At 40.0% G+C, this 20,411-nt stretch overlaps 1 protein-coding gene across 3 annotated transcripts in view; it reads right to left on the reverse strand.

The window, feature by feature from the left end:
* Window positions 1-4,750: 4,750 nt before the first annotated feature.
* Window positions 4,751-20,411, reverse strand: part of LOC149226209 (S-adenosyl-L-methionine-dependent methyltransferases superfamily protein) — a 208,961-nt gene continuing 193,300 nt past the window's right edge. The window contains exons 4-7 of one of the 3 annotated variants that reach the window (XR_016247011.1): window positions 6,534-6,607; window positions 6,052-6,207; window positions 5,552-5,658; window positions 5,182-5,314 (exon numbers count right to left, since the gene is read on the reverse strand). Coding sequence is in view for 1 of the 3 variants with exons in the window: in XM_089375235.1 (XP_089231361.1) it covers window positions 5,191-5,314; window positions 6,052-6,207; window positions 6,534-6,607 (354 nt within the window). In the remaining 2 variants the exon portion in view is untranslated. Of the gene's footprint in view, window positions 5,315-5,551; window positions 5,662-6,051; window positions 6,208-6,533; window positions 6,608-20,411 lie in introns of all 3 variants that reach the window. The other 2 variants (XR_016247010.1, XM_089375235.1) reach the window with 2 other exon arrangements.

Raw genomic sequence — 20,411 nt, forward strand, 5'->3', positions numbered from 1 at the left:
GGAAAAAGCGGAAAAAGGTATGGTTACACATTTTATATGTGTTTCTATTATAAAGGATTATAATAGAAATAAGCGTTGAATAGGCCAGACCTAAAACACATATATATTATGTTTTAAAGTTTCGGCGAGTCCGCAATGTTATGGATGATTGGTTCCGCCGATAGCGTTGATTGCAATATGCGATGGGTCGATGGACCAGACCCGAAGCATATATATATTGTATTATAAATCCCCCGCGGGTCCGTGATATAGCATATATATCAGTTCCGTCATTTGCTATATGCGATGGCCAGACCCGATATGGTTTATATGCCATGTTTTATACTATCGTCGGGTCCGCCATATTGCAAATTGTTAAGATTGGGTTAATACACCACTAAAAGCGTCGATTGCGATTGCGATAAAGGTATGCCTTGATAGTTGTGCAGAGCCCGCATTAAAAGCGGAAAAGGCATGTTCATGGTGTATTTCTATTATAAAAAAGATATAATAGAAATAGCAAAAACATGAAGGAATTATGTGTAAGTTCAACATTACGTTGATATAACAATGGAAAGCGTCGATTGCGATATGCGATGGTATTCCGGATCCAATGGAGTTATTAAACTGGATTAATTCTTTTTCAGTTCCGCTTTTGTGTGCTTTGCATTAATTTTGCTGTGTAAAAGGAAAAATCAGTGTTAAAGCCGAATCTGAAGAAAAAGCAGGTGGGCATGTTTTCTTTGTGTTTAGCCAATATAAGCACATCCGATATATACGTAAGCCCCAGTCTACGCACAAGTCAAAGTTTAATGCAATTAATTACGATTTAAATGGATTAAGTGTTATCAAATCATCCGCAGAGGAACTCAAGAGCCGATTAACAAAGCCGAAAGCCAGTGATCATTGTCATCTTCTATGTTCAGTTATTTTCCGTTATTTTATGTTCTTTGAGATGTCTTTACCCTCTGGATAATATTTTGTAATAATTCTTACTTCAAATAGTTAGATAAACAGTTTAGTAGTTTGACAGTTTCAAAGATCAGCAATTGTTTCACAAATGTATAAAAGGAGGAAAACTTCAAGAAAAGAGGTTGGAATTCTGGAGAACCCGGAGATGAGGCCACTGTATTCCTGATATCATCATTGATTAATGAAAGAATCAAAAGTTTCCATGAGTTGTTGGGTATAATTTTGTAACCTTCTCTGTCATGTGTCATGTTATGTTTTCTTCTTTCAAGTATAGTAATGAAGTTGCAGGTCTTGATTTGCTTACGTAGATAAAGTTAAAATTCCTTAAAAGAGCGTTCATATACTTGAAGTTTCCACCTTCCTTTCTAAGTTATAGATAATAGTTTCTGTGAAAGACCAGCATATTATCTTTAACTTCTCCAAGGATCACAGATAGTAATTTGTGTTAAGCAGCATATTGTCTATGATTCAGTGCTCATTTTTATAATTCTTCTATGTGACGGATAATAGTTTCTGTGAAAGATCAGCATATTATCTTTAGAAAGATCAACATATTATCTTTAACTTCTCCTTCAAGCTTTCTTAATTCATCATTTGTATCTAGCAACAAATGGCATTCTGAGATGTTTTGGTCATACATGTATTAAGGGTTAAAGACCAAGTTTTCCAGGTCCTTCATTTGAGAACACAACAAACAATAAAGTGACAAATAAGTGACAACAAACAATAATCATTAATGTCTTAAGCACAATTTCTCCACAGCCAGGAAATTGGTTTCTTAAGGTACAACAGGTCTAAGATAGAATCTTAGAATCTCTGACGCTACCAAACCAAGAATCTCAACAGAACTACTTTGCACAACAAAACAATATAAAGCAGTAAATCACACATGCACAAGAATAGACTACTTTTTACAAAATATTGTACAAATATGTACAACAACCCAATCTTCGTTATATTAAACCAACTGAGTAATACAACAGTATAAGGCTCCCATATAAGGGATACAAGATACAATGACAATCTCACTGCAACCTCTATGTTGTATCTCGTCCTGTCAGTCCTTCACTTTCGTTCTGCTCGTAGTTGCCCCTTAGTCCATCAAAGGACAACACATAGAGTCTCCAAGAGGGTTGCCACCTATCACTAAAACTTCACTATAGAATCTACCCACTGGTTAGGGCATCTAACCATCAAGTATGCCCCTCCTCTTTGGCTTCCATAGGTTACCCAAACTGTCCACATTTGGACAGCCTATCCACCTAGCAACAAAACACAACTTAACACTTCATCACATACCTTATTCTTCCATTCATGGGTTGGTGTATTTTTATAGCTATTCGTTGTCTAGTTAGGGTTGCTAACAGTCCTTAGTAGCCTCCTCCAAATGCTTCCAAAAGCTCTCCTATAACTGCGACTGTCCTCAATTAGTGAGCTGCTCTCATATGCTAAGGTGAAGGGTTGTTCTAGCCCATTGTTCAGGCTTACGACCCTCCTTCCTGAAGTGAGACCTCGACCTTCCTCCTAACACCTGTACAAGGTTGCGGCTGCCTTCACAAAGGTATTTCCACCCATAAAAAACATCAAAACCAGCCCAGAAACTCACTTGAAGTTGCAGCCTTCCTCCTGCAATGGTACGAACCTGTTAACAGACAAAAACCATGCTCAAACAACCCTTATGCTCCCACGTCTTGTCCTCCAATCCTGCGGCCAGCTTCAAATGAAATGATCTATGTATTTGTTGCACTTGGGATACTCTAAATGAGCCTCACATGCCTCATATTTACATCACTCAATGAGGGCTTCAATGGATCCGTGCCAATTGTCAACAAGTCCTCCTAAAGCCAAGCCGACTTGTACAAAACATGACAGTGATATTTAAAATTTAATATCTCAAGTTCTAAAGCTCTAATTTGAGTGATTTTTTAAGTGTTGGATTCGCCACGCCATCCTCTATCACCTCAAATTTTCTCATGCCCATATGTCTCATGGTTTTGGCCCAACTCCTTTGGGTACAAAACCCTAACCTTGGGTTCCAAGCCCACAAGTGAATCTTGTGGTGCTCCAACCTCCAAACCTTGAACCTTAGAGCTTGGAGTACCTCCCAAGCTACTCAAAAATCAACATCATTTCCCCAAATGTTTCAAGGATGAAACATGCCTCCAAATATGTGGAATGTGCCTAGGATAATGTGTAATACCCAATAAAGTCACTTTACAATGCATTTTAATGCCCTTTTGCACAAAATGTCCCTCTTGCAAGCGATGGACTTATGATCAACCCTCCATTATCCTACCTTGAAATAGAATGTTCATCATCATGTGGTCTCCTTTGACCAAAAACAATACTCTAAGGTAGGGAATTCATCCATTAGATCTTTCCTTTGTCACTTGTCACACTCCATGCCTCCTCCCAACTAGGGCATTTTCTTCTTCTAGACTTTTGTCTCGCCTTGTGCTATTCTCTAAGCTTCCTGTAATGAAGGACATCACTACTTTGGGTTGCATTTAACCCCTTAATGTGTCATAAATCATGCTCTAGATCCTTAATATGATAGGGTATCCTATTTTAGGGCTCCCTTCTGGCATCAATCACTAATGTGGTCCCAAGTTGACCTGGGAACGAAGCTCTTATCAAACCACTATTGGACTCCAAGGATCTTCCACTATGCTTGTGAAATAAGAAAGGCCCATGAAAATGCATAATGAACCATGAATTTTCAAGGGGTAACAATTAGTACACAAAACAAAGTTTCATAGTCCCTCCATATAATTAATTGCCCCATTACTTATGAAGAGCATCACTAATTTGGATCATATCACTCCCTTATGAGAAAGGCATCCCTTGTACTTCTCTTCACGTGATTATGTCAATCAATCTGACTTTAAGACTTCGAACATGCTAGTTCCATTCCAATTCCTAAAGTAGAGGGCTAATGCTATCTTCCTTCATCTTCTTTAAGTGAAATTGACATGAGGAGACATAATTGTAGGAAATAAACATATTAAACATAATTTTGAATCAATGTTGCATATGAAACTTTTCAAACTCAACAAAGTTATAAGTGAGAGCTATATGCCCACCACGTTTGATCCTGGGTCATTAACTTTGTCAACCATATACTAGACAACTTAATTTTTTAAGCTTTTTGAAATGAACATGTAATACAATTTAAAAGCATAAATAGGCCACCTCTTGTAATATTGTGTTATTTTCTAGTAGCTCAAAAATAACAAAGGGCTATGATTTGATATTCAAAACACAGACATGCTACCATCATGTTCAGTTTTAGAAATGCCGTAACAGTTTATAATGTACCCAAGGATCTGCAATGCCAAGCACTTTATAACATGAGAATATTTCCAAATAGTCGTATTTGAATCCATCATTTTCAGTTTTTGCACCTCCCAATTTTCTTGACTTCATCATTAAGTTTTTTTTTTCATTATTATGAGCTTCATAGCTTTCAACAAATATCCAAATGATTATCTTTGTTTTCCACAATCAAATAAGAAGTCAATGCAAGTGGGGCATTGCCATTGCCAACGCACATAACCTGAAATATAATGACATCTAAAGGAAAACTCAAGAATGAAATAACATCCAAAGAACAGATGTAATAGTGTTAAATAATCAGATCACTGAGTAATGATAATCAGATTAGGCTTGTAAATTTATACCGGCCATCTACCGCTCATGTGGGTTCTCCTGTTCATGTGGGTCCTATCATGGGCTGAATTACATCCTATTACAAGATCACGTACACCAAAACAAACATACCCCATACATCTTCAAGAAATTTCAATAAATCTGCGGCAAATAAATTTATACATGTCATGAGAAACAAAAGAATAGTTGTTTACAACTTTAGAATGGACTTAAGCAATTGAGCACCTATCAGCTACTAGATACTGTTGTGATCACACCTACTGGATACTACTAGAATTGCACCTCTAGTGGCTAAAGATAAATAAATGTTGACTTCACAATGACAAACAATTGAACAGAAATATCAAACACCCCTAACTCCATGAATGGATCATATGAAGAAATACCCTATTTTCTGAAACATGATTTCCATATGAATCAACATATGAGCAAATTGGAGAGCTGGAATACACTTCACCACTTTAAAAAAAAATTGTACTAACCCGAAACACAGAACTTTGTTAGCATGTTGGTAACAACATCCCAGCTGCAGCCTACCTCATTATCCTCCTACATTACCTCTGAAGTGAATCATCTCTTGAACATAAAGATGAGCACTGGCCCGGACAGACGATTTAGTATTTCATACTCACTAGAAACCCAGGTTGTCGTCGGCAAATTTGTAGCAAAGCTTCTTACTGTCTCATACTCTTCCCTAAATGGCACAAAATCATCAGATAAGGACATGGTTGTGAAGCATGATGAATGATAATTATGCAAAAGAAATTATATAAGATAGACGTTCATCATGTATCGTGTTATGTGAATGGAGCACATTGAGAAGTAAAAGAGATCTCAGATATCTTAATCCACCTTGATGCTAAACAATCAATTCAATATTTTAAATTAAAAATAATTAAATAAAAATGAAATAAAATAAATTCCAAGGAACCTCGCAGTGAAATCTAAGGATGCTTCCCTGTATACGTAGATGGCATTCTTAGTAAACCCCTAGGTGTAGACTAGTGTGCCGAATCTAGGGGTATTTGAATCTGGCACCTGCTGGCACAGAACTAGCCAAAGGCCCAGCATTATTGACAAGAAGCGGTTGAGCTAACCCTTTGGGCTATAATTCAATATTTAGAATTAGATATAAGCTAAATAACATTTGTCTGGACTGCAACCAAAAGATATAATCTTTAAAAATGATAAAGTATTATTGCAAATTTTAGAATATAAGAATAACAATATAGTAAATATTTAAAAACCTCGAATATCTTAATATAGAGGTTTTCACAGCTAGACATATTAACAATGTTTTCTGGTTCATTGCTGCATGAAGGATTTTCAACCGACATGATTAAAGTGAACACTCCACTATTTATCAGGGCAAAAGAAAAAATTGACCAAGAGCAGTCCATAAATTTGGATAGAAAAGATTAAATTTACTACCGGCCTCCAGGATGTCCAATGTATGTAATGACACTGATTAGTCCACCAGATCCCAAAACTTTAGCTGCAGCATCTAAGGCCAGCAATGTTGTTTCTGACCTCGTAATTAGCTCTTTGCTGCCTCCCGGTAAGTAGCCTAAGTTGAATGCCACAAGTCTGCAGATGGTCATAACTTAATCAAGGTCCAATATAAAGAATGAAATTTATGATATCATGATGATAATAAATGGTAAAGTCCCCAACCAAGAAAACCTTTTTGTATCACTATAAATGTTACATCTCTCGATTTGTCTAAAACTCAATAAATATAAAGACTGGAATTTTTGATATCATAATAATAAAGTTAAAAACAACCTAAGAGATTCCCCAACCAAGATAAACATTCAATATTTGAATAAAAAGACTATTGTAAGCACTGGCATGAGAAAGAAAGAATAATGTTGACAAATTGACAAGGATGTATTCCTATGTCAACAACATACCTTGCAGAAAGACCTTTAGGCACAATGTCTTTCATTCTGCTGTGACACAATGGGAAAAGTCTCACATGTTTCCTCTGCAGCAAACACATAGCAAATTTTCAGCTCCTCATGAATAAGACATGATCTTTGTCACTTCACACATGTAAGAAGGACAAAGCAGACACCCATATCTCATCTGTTTACATGTCAAGGAAACATGTTTTGTTGAGACTCCTGAATCTCCTAATGATCTTTCCACAAGAATTGGGTTAATTGGACAAATTCCACATCACTTTGGACTGTGGTACAGAATTAAAACTCAATGGGAAATATCTTCCTGGCACACTCAAATCTGGTTCGACAGCTCAAAATAAAAACATGGCAAAGGTTTTCTGGTATTATAATGGACCCCATTACCGCAAAATCTAGCAAGCCTTTTAGAGGGGTACCCTACAAGGCAATCACTAGACCAAGCGACAACAATAAGGTAGTAGCCCACTGTAACCACAACTACTACCCCTTGCTCTTTATGGATTAGGTATATAGGTCACCTACAAGAGATATTCATGGCTTAAAGGTATAAGGTGACACAATAGGCTTCCAAGGGATGACACGACTCAAGTACAAAGCTCAAGCAATGAGGAAAGGTAGAGAGGCTAAACTAGGGCATGCTTGACCTAGGGCTTGATTAATAGTGTGTGAAATGGAGTGGCCTGAGGTCAAAGTACAAAGAAAAGGTTACCAACAAGACAATTGCACATGAAACATTCAAGAAGCCCTCAAGTTGAAGCTTAACCAAACAAAGGTTTTTCCAGAGCAAAATAGCTAAGGCAAGAGAAATTATGGAGAAAAATGGAAATATTAGCAACCAAGAGGAACGATTTTGAGGCAACCACTACTACTCTCGATGCTGAATCCTTCCAATGCCAAAAATCTTTAACACTAAACCCTAATTGAGGTCGCTTATCCCTGAGAAGGCCAAAATAGGAGAGAAAAAAAGGTGTGAAATTCAAGTTGTGGGTAAGATAAAGGTTGATAACCTTTTAGAAAATGCCAATGCCTAGTCCTTTAGTGGATGGAGTCTATGGGATTGCTAGATCAGCCAAAACCCCTAACTATTATCTTTGTGAGGGATCAATTTCATTTGCGAGAGCTAATTCAAAGATCCACCAAGGGGATTACTATTCACATATTATTCATGAGTAATCATGCAATAATGACATCTAGTTTCTATGCAATTGATTTTCAACAAATTAGGGCCCAACAAAAAAATCTAGATTACCAATATATTCCATACATTAGACATAAAAACAGAAATTTATCAATAACAAGGCTCACTTACAAGATAACATGCATGAATAATCCTTTCATTGATCCAAGATAACTTCTCCAAAGACAAGAATATAGCTCCAATGAACAAAATGCTCCATAGATCACATCTCTCCAAAGGTACAAGAAGGTTGAAATTTTCTAAGAGGCCAAATTATAGTCCAAGTGATGATGAATGAAATGAAAACTCCTCTCTATTTATATGAGGAGGAAGAGTCATAATATTGGCCTAAAACCCTGTATTAACAATTTAAATCACAAGAAACACTTGGGTTACAAGCCAACCCACTAGCTTTTGACCAAAACTGCAAAAAATAAGCCCACACGTGTGAGGCATGCTATCCTTCTAGGGTTGACATCATGCATGAAATAGGCTCCAAGTGGCATCTCCAAGTGCTAGGAGGTGTCCAAGGTCGTGTAGTAGCATGTAAAAATCATGATTTGAGGGTTGGCCCTCAAAATTCACCTCAATGACTCTCTACGGTCCCAAAATCCAACTGGGGCACCACAAAGTGGTCTCCATGGGTCTCCAACTACTCATAATGTCCATCTATGCTCCAGTGTTGAGGGCTTTCCAGGTGCTACTAGCCATCCCAAGTCTCTAAAGGTGAGACCATCCTCATTTGGGCCCTGAATCAGTTACCATCCCTCATAAGGTGCTAAGGCCGACCTACGGGCATGTTGGGTACAGGTGTGTCATCCTAAATAATCATCAAATCAAATGCAAATTGGCACAACGTTCTAAGTGCAGGAGGTGCCCAGGGTCATGTGTGATGTGTTGTTGCTGCTAGGAAGGCTCTCAAAACTTCACCTATTGGTGCCAATATACTTCTCTAATGGCTTGGGTACCTGTTACCCACCATCTGTGGGTGACACCCATAGGGGATTTTTCTCCTAGATTGTCTTCAATCGACAGCCACTAGCGCCTTGCAACCACCAGATAGCTCGATGTGCCATCATCTCCACCACCTGAACCAGCCATTATGGACCCTTTCCCATCTGTTATGATCGTATGTTTGAAGGTGGGCCTTCCAACCCCGAAGGTATGGATTTTCATTATGTAGTTGGGTATCTTTGCTTACTTATCATGGACACTTCTGAACATGGATTAGTGGGGGGATTCGGTGGAAAGAATAGGCTTGGTTTGTACTCTTGTCTCCTTGTCCAATTTGGTGGTTAACCTTCTATCCTAGTCCCATGGGATCTCCTTTATGGGCTACTAGCTTTAGGAGTGGCACTGCTTGGAAAATCCCGATTTTGGTTGTATGGTCCTGCTTCCCGACATAACATTCATCACTCCCCTCTGCTCATTATAATTCCTTTTCACATATTTCCCATCCGTGTCCATATTTGTCCATTGGACCCACAAGGAGTTAGTCTCCCCTTTTCCTTGTCCACACTTTGGGTCGGGCCTCGAACAATGCCCCAAAGGTTGATGAAGCTGAAAAAAAGAAAGTAAAAAGCAGAATTTGATCACTTAATAGGAAATGTAGCATAAAATGCAAAAGATGGTCAGGACATACAAATTTATCACATGGCAAAGCCAACATGAGCTCTATGTTAGTTTTTGTAGCATCGGATGTGTTCTATCCACGAAATTTTGTGGAGAGGCTAGAATACATGAGTTCTCCAAAACCCAGAAATCGTTTCTGGAAATTCCACCTAGAAGTGTCTCAATTAGGTTATTAGCCTTTTTTTAAATATTTCCTAAGTCTAAACTTAGGGAATCTGATTAATTAATCAGTATTAATTGAGATAAGGTGGGAACCATCTAGAAACTCACACGGATCGACTTCAAGATGATCCTAGCCATTGACTAAGATTTAATCTTGGTCGTTGGTGCTCCAACAGTGGATTATAAGAGGAAGTCAACAATCACTTAGAGAAGACACTTGAGAACTTCTGCAGTTCGATTTTCTTGGCACATTGATTTCCAGAGAACAGTAGCAGTTGCCGGAGATCCATGGATCGAAGCAGGGTCAATGAGGGGCAGAGAAAGTGATATGGAGGACGTTTTCCAGATCTGGAGAGGCAGCAACAAGCATAGTTTTAAAAACCAAAACCAATGACCGGACTCGTCCACCTATCAAACCAAGTTTCAAACCGGAACCGGTCAAACCAGGACTAGTCAAATCTCAATGAACCGATCTTTAAAAAAATACATGAAATAATTAGTTTTTAATGAAAAAAAACATTTTTAAGATTTAAAACCATGATTCCAAACCAATAGAGATAAAATATGCGAAGTTTGTCCATCTATATACCAAGTAAAGGTCAATATATCAAATTGGCACCGAGTGCAATACATATCAGCAATATAATACATAATCAATGAGGCTCTAAATGGCCTCTAGAGTCCAAAAAAATGTTATAAGCTATGGGGTCACTGGCCTACTACAAGTCTACATATCAGTGATCAGCATGATCACTCCTCATCATGATCAAACTCATCACCACTACTAGACAAGGGATCATCAACATGAGCTACATAAATAATCTGGCTGAGTGTCTGAGGACTCCTAAAACTCCTCTGCAACCTTAGCAGTAGTGGTAGTAGTATCAGCAAAAATAGACATCAAAACTACAAATCACTGATCAACATGATCACTCGTAATTGATTCAATGCTACTAAAAATGGGATCATCAGCGAGAGATACATAAACATCATCTCACTCAAAGTCTTCAGACTTGGATTGCTCAACCTTATAATATGATAGAAATTGAAGTTTAACATGCCTAACTAGTGATTTTGGTTTGAGTTGTTGATCTGGGGTAGCATCGGATGTGCTCTAGCCATGAAAATTGGTGGAGAGGCTAAAGAAAATGAGATCTCCAAGACCCAAAAACGGTTTGGGCAGATTCTAACTGGTTTGGGAGATATTAAAATAATTAATATTTTTAATGGAGTTCCTAAGTCAAAACTTAGGAAAAATAAAATATTAATGGGTGTTAATATAAAACTGGGTTAGAAGGTTCCAAAAGTCATGCATCAAGCCAAATCTAATCTTAGCCATTCATTAGAGATTTAATCTCGGTCATTGATGGACCAACGAGAAAAGTATAAGAGACGGCTTGAGGGTCAGTTGGAAAACACACTAGAGAGATTAGTCATTCGATTTTCTAGAGCGGGGTTTGCTAAGAAAAATCGAATCAGTGATCAGCAGCGAGGGGCAGTGAATACATAGCAGAGAGACAGCGCAAAGCCCAGAGAGGTTGACGCAGAGGCAACTGGGTGCTACGCAGAGGCAGTTGGGAGCTGCGCAGAGCCAGAAAGGCTAGCATGGATGATGCAGAGGATCTGAGGGCTCACGCATAGGTTTCAATCGCTGCGCAGAGGCTAGCAGAGCTGACGCGGGGCCAAGAGGCAGCATTGGGAAGATTTTCGTGGGGCAGACTGGGTGTTGTTGAGCCGGGAAGGGTGACGCAGTCCTTATCAGAGTGACGCAGAGCAGTGGAAGCTGCAATTGTTGTTGTGGGATCGTTCATCCGGGAATTGATCAGCCGGAATATTTGTCTCTGAGGAGAGGTACTACTACCGAGGGCATTCTCTGTTGGTTGAGCCATTTCTGGCACCCTAGTTGTATTCTAAAAACTGCATAATAATAAAACCCTCTGAATAGCTGCACCGGTTTTCCCACATTGGGTTTTTCCGGGGACAGTGGTCCAAAAATAACGGTGTCACTTGTGTGCTTGTTTTCTTTCAATTAATGATTTGTAGATGTTGGTACTGTACTTGTGTTTATTTTCAATATTTACATGGTAAATAACTTGTTAAATAATTAAACAAGTAGGAAGAATAAACCAGATAGTACAGGAAGAATTTCTAATGAGTTAAACTTAGAAATTCCAACATGAGTGAAGGATACATTATTGTTAAGGCCATGGTAGAGGAAATCAACAATCAATATAACCAACATCAACAAAGTTCAAAAATCAATGCTACCAACATCAAGGTTCTTAAAGGGCTTCATGCTCTTGATCAAAGGCCAATCTCATACCCTCATGCATGATAGAATCAAATGTAAACATTGCAAACCCTCCAACCATGAAATCCTGAAAACCATTAAGTCTGCTAAATTTGGAGTGAACTCTAAAATTCTAGTTTCATATGAAATCCAATGAGGTTGAAACCACTCTCAAATATCCGGAGTCATTTCATGGTAATGTTAAAAATATAAGTAAAAGGATGAAAATGAAAAATAAAGGAAATGCCACTTTTACTTTAAGAATTTAACATTACCATTTGGCATTGATTGCTAGTGTTGCTAGGGTTGATATGTGTGAGGCAAATGAGAGGGGAGGCATGCTTTTCTTAGACGGGTTGTTTTTGGAGGGAAACAACCCCAAATTTCCCTCAAAACAACATCAAAACTCACAAAATTGCATTATGTGGGGTCCATAGCTGGCCTGGCAATAAACCAGTCAGTTATGAAGGAACCGACCGGTTTATGGGAAAAACGATTAGTTCCTTCATCTGGTTTGGGCCGATTTTTGTGGTTTTTTGGCGAAATAGGCCCATAAATCGGGTTTTTTGTCTGGTTTGACCCAGTCACCCAGTGAACCTGCCAGTTTAACCGATTTCCAGTTCAAGCTGGTTGGTTTTTAAAAATATGCAGTAGGGAAGCCGAATTATTCCCAGAGGGCAATGCAGAGGACTGCGCAATTGCTTTAGAAGCAACTCGATTTTGCTGGAGAGAAATTCGTTCTCAGTTCCAGAGACCAGTGTCTAGAGTGTTGGAGAGGCAATTTTCTCCGTAGAAGTAAGCATAACGACTTCATCAGAGGCAGCGCAAAAGGGCTCATGCTGGGGTTTGGACGACCAGTTTTCTGAAGGGAAGTTGTGTCGAGATTGCTTGCGGAAGAAGGGTAATTTACTTAAATAATTTTGGCCAGATTTACTTGTTGTTTGGATTGCCAGTTGGGCATCCATAGATGTACTCATATTTCACTGTTGCATAATAAAATAAAACCCTCATCTCCTGCATCGGTTTCCCGCATTGGGTTTTTCTAGGGAATTTAGTCTAAAAATAACGGTGTCATTTTATGTGTGTGTGCTCGTATTTTCTCAGTTCCAGTGCTACTTATTTTCCACAATTTTATTTGTGAAGGTTGCAGTCTGTTTATTTTGAAGTTGTTGTAGCAATAAACTAAATAATTAATTTATCAGTTAGAAGAATAATACCAGTTGTTCCAATAGGATTCTAGTTTTAGGAATTTTCACATGGTATCAGAGCGTAAGTGATCAGTCGGAAGCTCAAAAGCGAAAGGAGAGAATTTCGTTGCTTAGAGGGAGTAGCAGGTCAAAATTCTTGAGGCAGCGCAGTGCTCAGACAGGCAAGCCGAATTGTTGGGCCAATAGTTCGATTTTCAGTTGCAAGAGTGCAGAAAACTCGATTTGCCCAGGAAAGTGATTCCAACAGTCAAAGGGAGCAGTTACAGCGCAGATTTTCGCTGAGCAGATTCCTGGTTAGACACAGAGGGTTTTGTTGTAGGTTGCAGAAGCAGAATCCACGTCAAGTGGAAGAGAAAAGCACACACAACAGAGGGAAAATTTCTCTCGGGGAATTTCAAATCTCAGAAGTTTGATTTTTCCTTGTAGATTAGCAGTAGTTGTGAGCAGATCTTCTCACTCCAGAGTGGAGTGCGAGTAGCAGAGCAGCAACCAAGCAGAAGGAAAAACGGAGTTTTTGACAATTTTTCGAGATGGCCACTGAGGGGCTTAGAGATCAGGATAGGTTGGGTGGATCATCCAACTATGTCATCTGGAAGGCTAGGATGTCCTTCCTTCTAGATGAATATGGACTGAAATCCTACATTGATAATGTAGTGGCACTTCCCCAGGATGTAGATCAACAAAAAGAATACAAGAAGGAGATGGTGCGGGTGAAGCGGTTGATCCTAGATGGAGTCTGGGATCATATAGTCTCACATATAGCAGCCAAGAGAATGGCTAAAGAGATGTGGGATGCTCTCTCCACACTATACCAGGGTACTTCCAAGCAGCGGAAGATGTTCCTGGAGGAGAAGCTGAGATGCATCAAGATGCAGAAGGAGGAAGGCATAAATCCTTTCCTCACCAGGATTCAGGAAGTCTAAGACTAGCTTTCAGCTATTGGGGCAGCACCTCAAACTTCAGAGCTAGTGCGATTGGCACTCAACAGTGTCTTAGAGGATTAGCAGGTCTTCGTCCAAAGCATATTTGGCAAAGACACACTACTAGGATGGGACAAAATGTGGGCTGATTTGCAGCAGGAGTTGAGAAGAGCTTTGTTGAAGAGCTCCATTAGTGGGAGCAATAGAAACAGATCGAAGGTGGTGAAGGAGGAGGAGAATGTGGCCCTCGCATCAAAGGGTCCTAGTTAGGGGCAGGGGGAGCAGAAAAGAGAAGAAGAAGGACCGGTCAAAGGTCAAGTGCTTCAGATGTGGTGAGCTTGGTCTCTACAACACACAATGTCCTCTCAAGAAGAAGGACTAGTCAGACCAGCAGGCAGCGTCAACTGAGATCGATAAGTTGTCTTCCAGGTTGGAGGAAGGCTTTGCGATGTTGGCATCCATACCTCCAGGAGTGAGGTGGGGTGACTTGGAGTTGTAGCCCCAGAGAGCTACAGAGACTGGGCGGGGTCCTTGAGGAGTCCACCTCATGGATCATTACCTGGCTATGGGGGCCCGCAGCATTCAATAACAAGATGGATCAGTGGTAGTTGATGCAATCAGTACCAGAGTGACAATTGTAGACTAGTAGCAGTCAGATGCTAAGGAGCGCAGTGCAGTGTTGACAACAGAGCAGGTGGCTCAGTGCAGAGTTGACAGCAGCGCAAATTCTTTAGTGATAGTGATGCTAGAAGCAGTCAAGACTCAAGAAATAGCTGCATCATATTGAACACAGATGATTCAGTGTTTTGGATACTTCTCAATTGCAATTTTTGCAGTTGCAGCAACAACAAATGAGAGGGAGTTGCAATGCAAATGCAGTGTTGGCAGCAGTCTGGCAATGTCAACAACAACACATATGCAACATCAAAGTTGCGCAATGGTTTGTGGGCAGCGACAGCCAAACATCAACAATGTAACAGAGATGATACAAAGACAGAGTATTGTAGCAAGGTGTGCAACACTAGAACACATTCCTCGCTAAGAGAGAATGTTAGTTTTTGTAGCATCAGATGTGTTCTAGCCACAAAAATTGGTGGAGAGGCTAGAATTAGAATACATGAGTTCTCCAAAACCCAGAAATCATTTCTGGAAATTCCACATAGAAGTGTCTCAATTAGATTATTAGCCGTTTTTTAAATATTTCCTAAGTAAACCTAGGGAATATGGTTAATTAATCAGTATTAATTGAGATAAGGTGAGAATCATCTAGAAACTCACACAGATCGATTTCAAAATGGCCGTAGCCATTGATTAAGATTTAATCTTGGTCGTTGGTGCTCCAACAGTGGATTATAAAAGGAAGTCGATGGGCACTTGGAAAAGACAATTGTAAACTTCTGCAGTTCGATTTTCTTATAAGATCGATTTCTAGAGAGAAGCAACAGTTGTCAGAGAGCCAGATATCGAAGCAGGTCAATGAGGAGCAGAGACAGTGATCCGAAGGACATTCCAGATCCAGCGAGGCAGCAGCAAGGAGGCCGAGTTATTCCCAGAGAGAAGCATAGAGGACTACGTAGTTCCTTCAGAAGCAACTCAATTTTGTTAGAGAGAAATTCGTTCTCAGTTCCAGAGGCCGAGCAGAGGGTCTAGAGTGTCAGAGAGGCGATTTCCTCGACAGAGGCAGGCATAACGACTTCATTAGAGGCAATATCGAGCGACACGTGTGAGAGACAGCGCAAAGGCAGCACAAAAGGGCTCACATTGGGGTTTGGGCAACCAGTTTTCTGAAGGGAAGTTGTGCCAGGATTGCTTGTGCAAGAAGGGTAATTCCCTTAAATAATTTTTGGCCAGATTTACTTGTCGTTTGGATTGCCAGTTGGGCATCCTAGATATACTCAGATTTCACTGTTGCATAATAAAATAAAACCCTTATCTGCTACATCGGTTTTCCTGCATAGGGTTTTTCCAGGGACTTCAGTCCAAAAATAACGGTGTCATTTTATGTGTGTGTGTGCTAGAATTTTCTCAGTTCCAACACTATTTATTTTTGCAGTTTTATTTGTGAAGGTTGTAGTGTGTTTATTTCGATGTTGCCGTAGCAATAAACTAAATAATGAATTTATTAGTTAGAAGAAATAACACCAGTTGTTGAAATAGGATTCCAGTTTTAGGAATTTTCACACTATACCCCCTATTATTATGGCCATCACCCTGATTCCTAGGGCCCCTACATGAGCCCCTTGCATCATTAAGGAACCCATGATTGTCACATCCCCTGGTGGGCGATGAACTGCCCAACCTTAAGAGGGTATTCATTGCTATATCATTCACATCATGCTCTCATCCATTGGAGCCCCAAGTAGTTCTAAAAGAAAAATCAATAAAAGGAAAAATGCATATGAAGAAGGGTGCAAAAACAAAGGTCGGGGTAAATCATGTACCACGATTGCTCCCTCCTGCATTCATACACCCAATTGTGGGCTTCCCTCATCTTAGCTACCCTTGTACTATGGCACGTGGCCTGGAACCTTCCCCTGATGCCTCACTTTGTTCCATCATTATGTCACATGACACATGCCACTTGATGGATGTACCATGGACCTGTCACTCGCTTAGAGGCTGAAGCCTGAAACCACCTAATAAGGTCCTTAGTTAACCCTCTTCTTGAAATTGGAGGCACCTGTACACTCTAACGCCCATTATGGAAGGGCATGCCACTATGAAGTGTCCACTTCGTTCCATGGTTTCATTTACTCAATTACACTGATGATTTGTTGTAATGGAAAGTGAGGAGACGCATTGGATCTTATACAGGATTGTAGGTGGGTCTTTATCTCGGGGTTTGGTCTCCCTATACGGGGTCTAAGCCCTCCAGAGGGTCACGTTGGCATTTGTAGGGCGTGCGTTGAGAGCCATGGGTCTCCACTATAGCAGAGAGTAGATAGCCATGCCATGGCATCTTTCAGTACCATCTATCGCTTGCTCATGTTCCGCCTATTTGATGATGAAGATGCACCTGGACCACCTTGCCCAGTTGGCTACACACTTGCACCACACACTTGGCAGTTGATCTAGGGCCCAAATGGGGTTATGTCTCACCATGGGAGGCAAAGAGAGGGCTTGCATCATTGTTCCAACCCTTATAGATGGAGTACAAACTTGTTTGATCCACTTGGAGACCCATGAGGATGTTTTTGTGCCCCAAAGCCACTTGGGAGCACCACAAGTCATTTGCTTGGAGATCAAGGGGCCACCCCCTTCATCACTGTTATTGGAGCCCTCCTATTCATTATGGCACATGAGGGACTTCATTTTGCCCTCCAAGGACCCTTCTAGCTACTTTTCTATCATTTCGACTGTCTTGAGAGGCTAATTATTCATGTTATGGGGCTAATTATCTTGTCCTGATGATGAACCACACAGGTTGGTTCGAAACGTGTCGACCAAACTCTTCCAATGTGATTTCTACCGGAAATGTTTCAAATAACGAAAAGTATTGTTATTTTGCACATTATTTTATTATAGGGGCATCATTAGGCTAAATTAGGCTATTCAAACCCCTTAGAGAATAGACGCATTTTCTCTCATTCATCATCACTAGGATTTGGATTCTAACACTTCTTGAGAATTTCCCTATAGCTATTGGAGGACAAATTGGATGAACACTGATACATTTTGACATTTGGAAATCTTTTCTTGGTCTTGGAGCTTCAATTTTGTCTCTCTTTGATGATTGGATATATTCGCAATACTTGTAAGTTATTTTTCATGGTATATTTCTCTATTTTATGTCACATGCGAAATTTTCGCTCATGGAATCTAAGTTTCTGACCTAATTGAAATGCGAATTTGTTGAATCTTGATTTTGTGAGGGTATTGCATATGTTACATGATTGGGTATAGTGAATGAATGTTCCTAGGGGTACATTATCTTCATAATTTCCTTGATAAGTAATCAAATTGCAACAATAAAAAGTATAAATTTCTTTGGTAACCTAGTTGCTTCCCTTAGGGTTATGCGAAGTTGTTGGGGAACTCCTTGATTGGGTAAAAGAACTCCAAAGGTTGAAATCTCATTGACTCCATTCTCCCAATAGGCTAGGCACTGGTCCTATCCTTGGTGATCACCTAAACGAATATCTTTTCACCTCTCTCTCTCTCTTTCTAAGCCCTAACCCTAGTGTCTCCTAGGGCATCACACGAAATCCATTGCAACCATCCATTTGGTGAGCAAGTTGGAGCACAACTGCGTTGGGGTGTCCTCTAGGCCCTCACAAATTTTGAGAGAATTCTCGTGGCTAGATTTGGAATTATCCCAAGCCCTAGCTCCAATTCTGTTCTTGGTCCTAGGTTTCATAGGTTAGTGGCTTCATCAAGGATCATTGCATTGAAAATTCAAGTCAAATATAATCTCTTTGATCCTTTTCTCCTCCCTTACTTGGTCAAGACCTTTTGTTTGAAGTTTCACCCTAAACCCTTGACCTTGTTTGGGTCCACTTGGGTTTCTCTGTGGTCCCACACCCTTTATCACTCTAATTTCACAAGGATCATCTTAGGAACCCTTTATTATAGGAAATCTTAGGTTTGGGGCATCCCTTTATCAAGGAATACTCCTCAACCCTAGGTCTAGGTTTCCCTTTAGCCCTTCTTGGAGAGCCATACATCTTGCTTTCAAAGCAAGCAACCCCGTCATTTGAGTCTCTCCTTTGAATAGGCTTTTGAGATCGCTATCTATTTATCATTGATATGCCATTCATAGTGATTTCCTTAATACCGGGACTCCTCCCATCGGTGAAAGTCCATAAAGAGAAGGGGGCATTGACTGAGGTGACAGTGAGTCTTTGTCCCATTGTTGCCACTTAGTCTAGTAGTTGCCCCTTCGGAACCCCTCCTAGGACCCCTGCTAGATTGAGCGGTAACATTTTTGGCGTCATTGCCACGGACACAAGACGTGTGTCTTGCTCCTCATACGACAATATCGACGTATCATTCTTGGCGACTCCATTGGAAGAATGAAGACCTAGTTCTTTATTGAACTTTAAAGTTAAATGCTTGTAGGGTGAAGCATCCAAGGCATCCAAATTGACCCTGGCAACTCCATATAAAAATGGTCTATGACTTCCCTCCATCTCCTTATGATAGCCTTGATCCTAAAGAAGTTATAAGACTACAAGAGCTAAATGGGTGGATTGAGAATAGGTTGCCCAAGTTCAAAGAAAGTCCTGATCAAGATGCTAATGTCCACATAAATGACTCTTTTTGGTGCCTGAGCCCATATAGAATCGAGAATAACAATACAATTATGATGTTATTTTCTCTATCACTTGAACGTTAAGTTAAGGATTGGTATGACAATCGTCCCCCTGAAATTGTTTTTGACTATGATAGATTTGAAGATATCTACCTAGGAAGATGGAGTAGCATCCCATACTAAGAAAGTGGTCTTTATAACCAAGAGAAAGAAGCTCCCTTTCTAAGAGACCAAATAGATCCCTTTATGCATGAACAACATAAGTCAAGCAATGGGGCAAGTAATCTTGAAAGGGATCTTAATAAGAATATCAATGTGGGATACGCCTTCAAGGGTGAGGCTACTAGTGTCCCTTTGATTCTTTGGGGTAGTCCTCCTCTTATTACGTATGACAAAGCCCCAAAAAAAGTATTCCCAGCCTACCAATAAGGATGATTTTGAGGAAAATCATGATGACCAAGCAAATGAAGAACCTACAAATGATTTTGGGAAGGATAATTGAGGACTTGGGTGCGGGTATGGCATGAATGAAAACCCCATTGAGGTCCAGAAGGATGAACATGATGAAGTAGGGCCTCTCATTCAAGAAAGGGTGCTAGAGGATAGGGATATTGTAGCTCCTTGTGAGGTTAACATTTCTGATTTATTCTACATAAATGAGGGAAAATGGGATATTAATCATCATTTCGATAATGACCCTATTTATGATACTGACAAGGAAGATGAGGTTGAGGTTGGTCTTTCCTTTCTTCAGGGCACTATTCATGACGACATACTTATTTTTACTATTGAGAAGGAGGATATGTTGGAAGTTGCTAGCCCCATTTATGATTTTGACAATAACCCTGACAAGAGCCCTACTTTCCATTGCCCTCTCCAAGATCCCAATGGCCCTGGCTTTGCCCTTTCTCATACCATCACCAATATTGATGAACCCTTTTCCCCTCCTGAGTATGATGTTGAGGAAGAGCCACTCATTAGATGTATCCCTTCTCCCTAGTCATACCCTCAAGACTGTGAGCACACAAATGTTGCTCCTTTTCAATTTGACCATCATGTCGAGCATCCTTCCCATCATGACCTTGAGGCGACCACGAAGCATGGATTTATGAAAAATAATCATGATGGGGAGTTCTTGAGCTTGATCATTCATTCTTCCATTTTGTGCTTACAGGAAAGGCTCTGAACCTCTAAATTGGTATCCTTCCCCTCATCCAGGATTCCTT

The sequence above is a fragment of the Pinus tabuliformis genome, chromosome J (genome assembly GCF_031772625.1).
Source record: "Pinus tabuliformis cultivar Carrire ecotype Pingquan chromosome J, CPIR1, whole genome shotgun sequence".
NCBI classification, from domain to species: Eukaryota; Viridiplantae; Streptophyta; class Pinopsida; order Pinales; family Pinaceae; genus Pinus; species Pinus tabuliformis.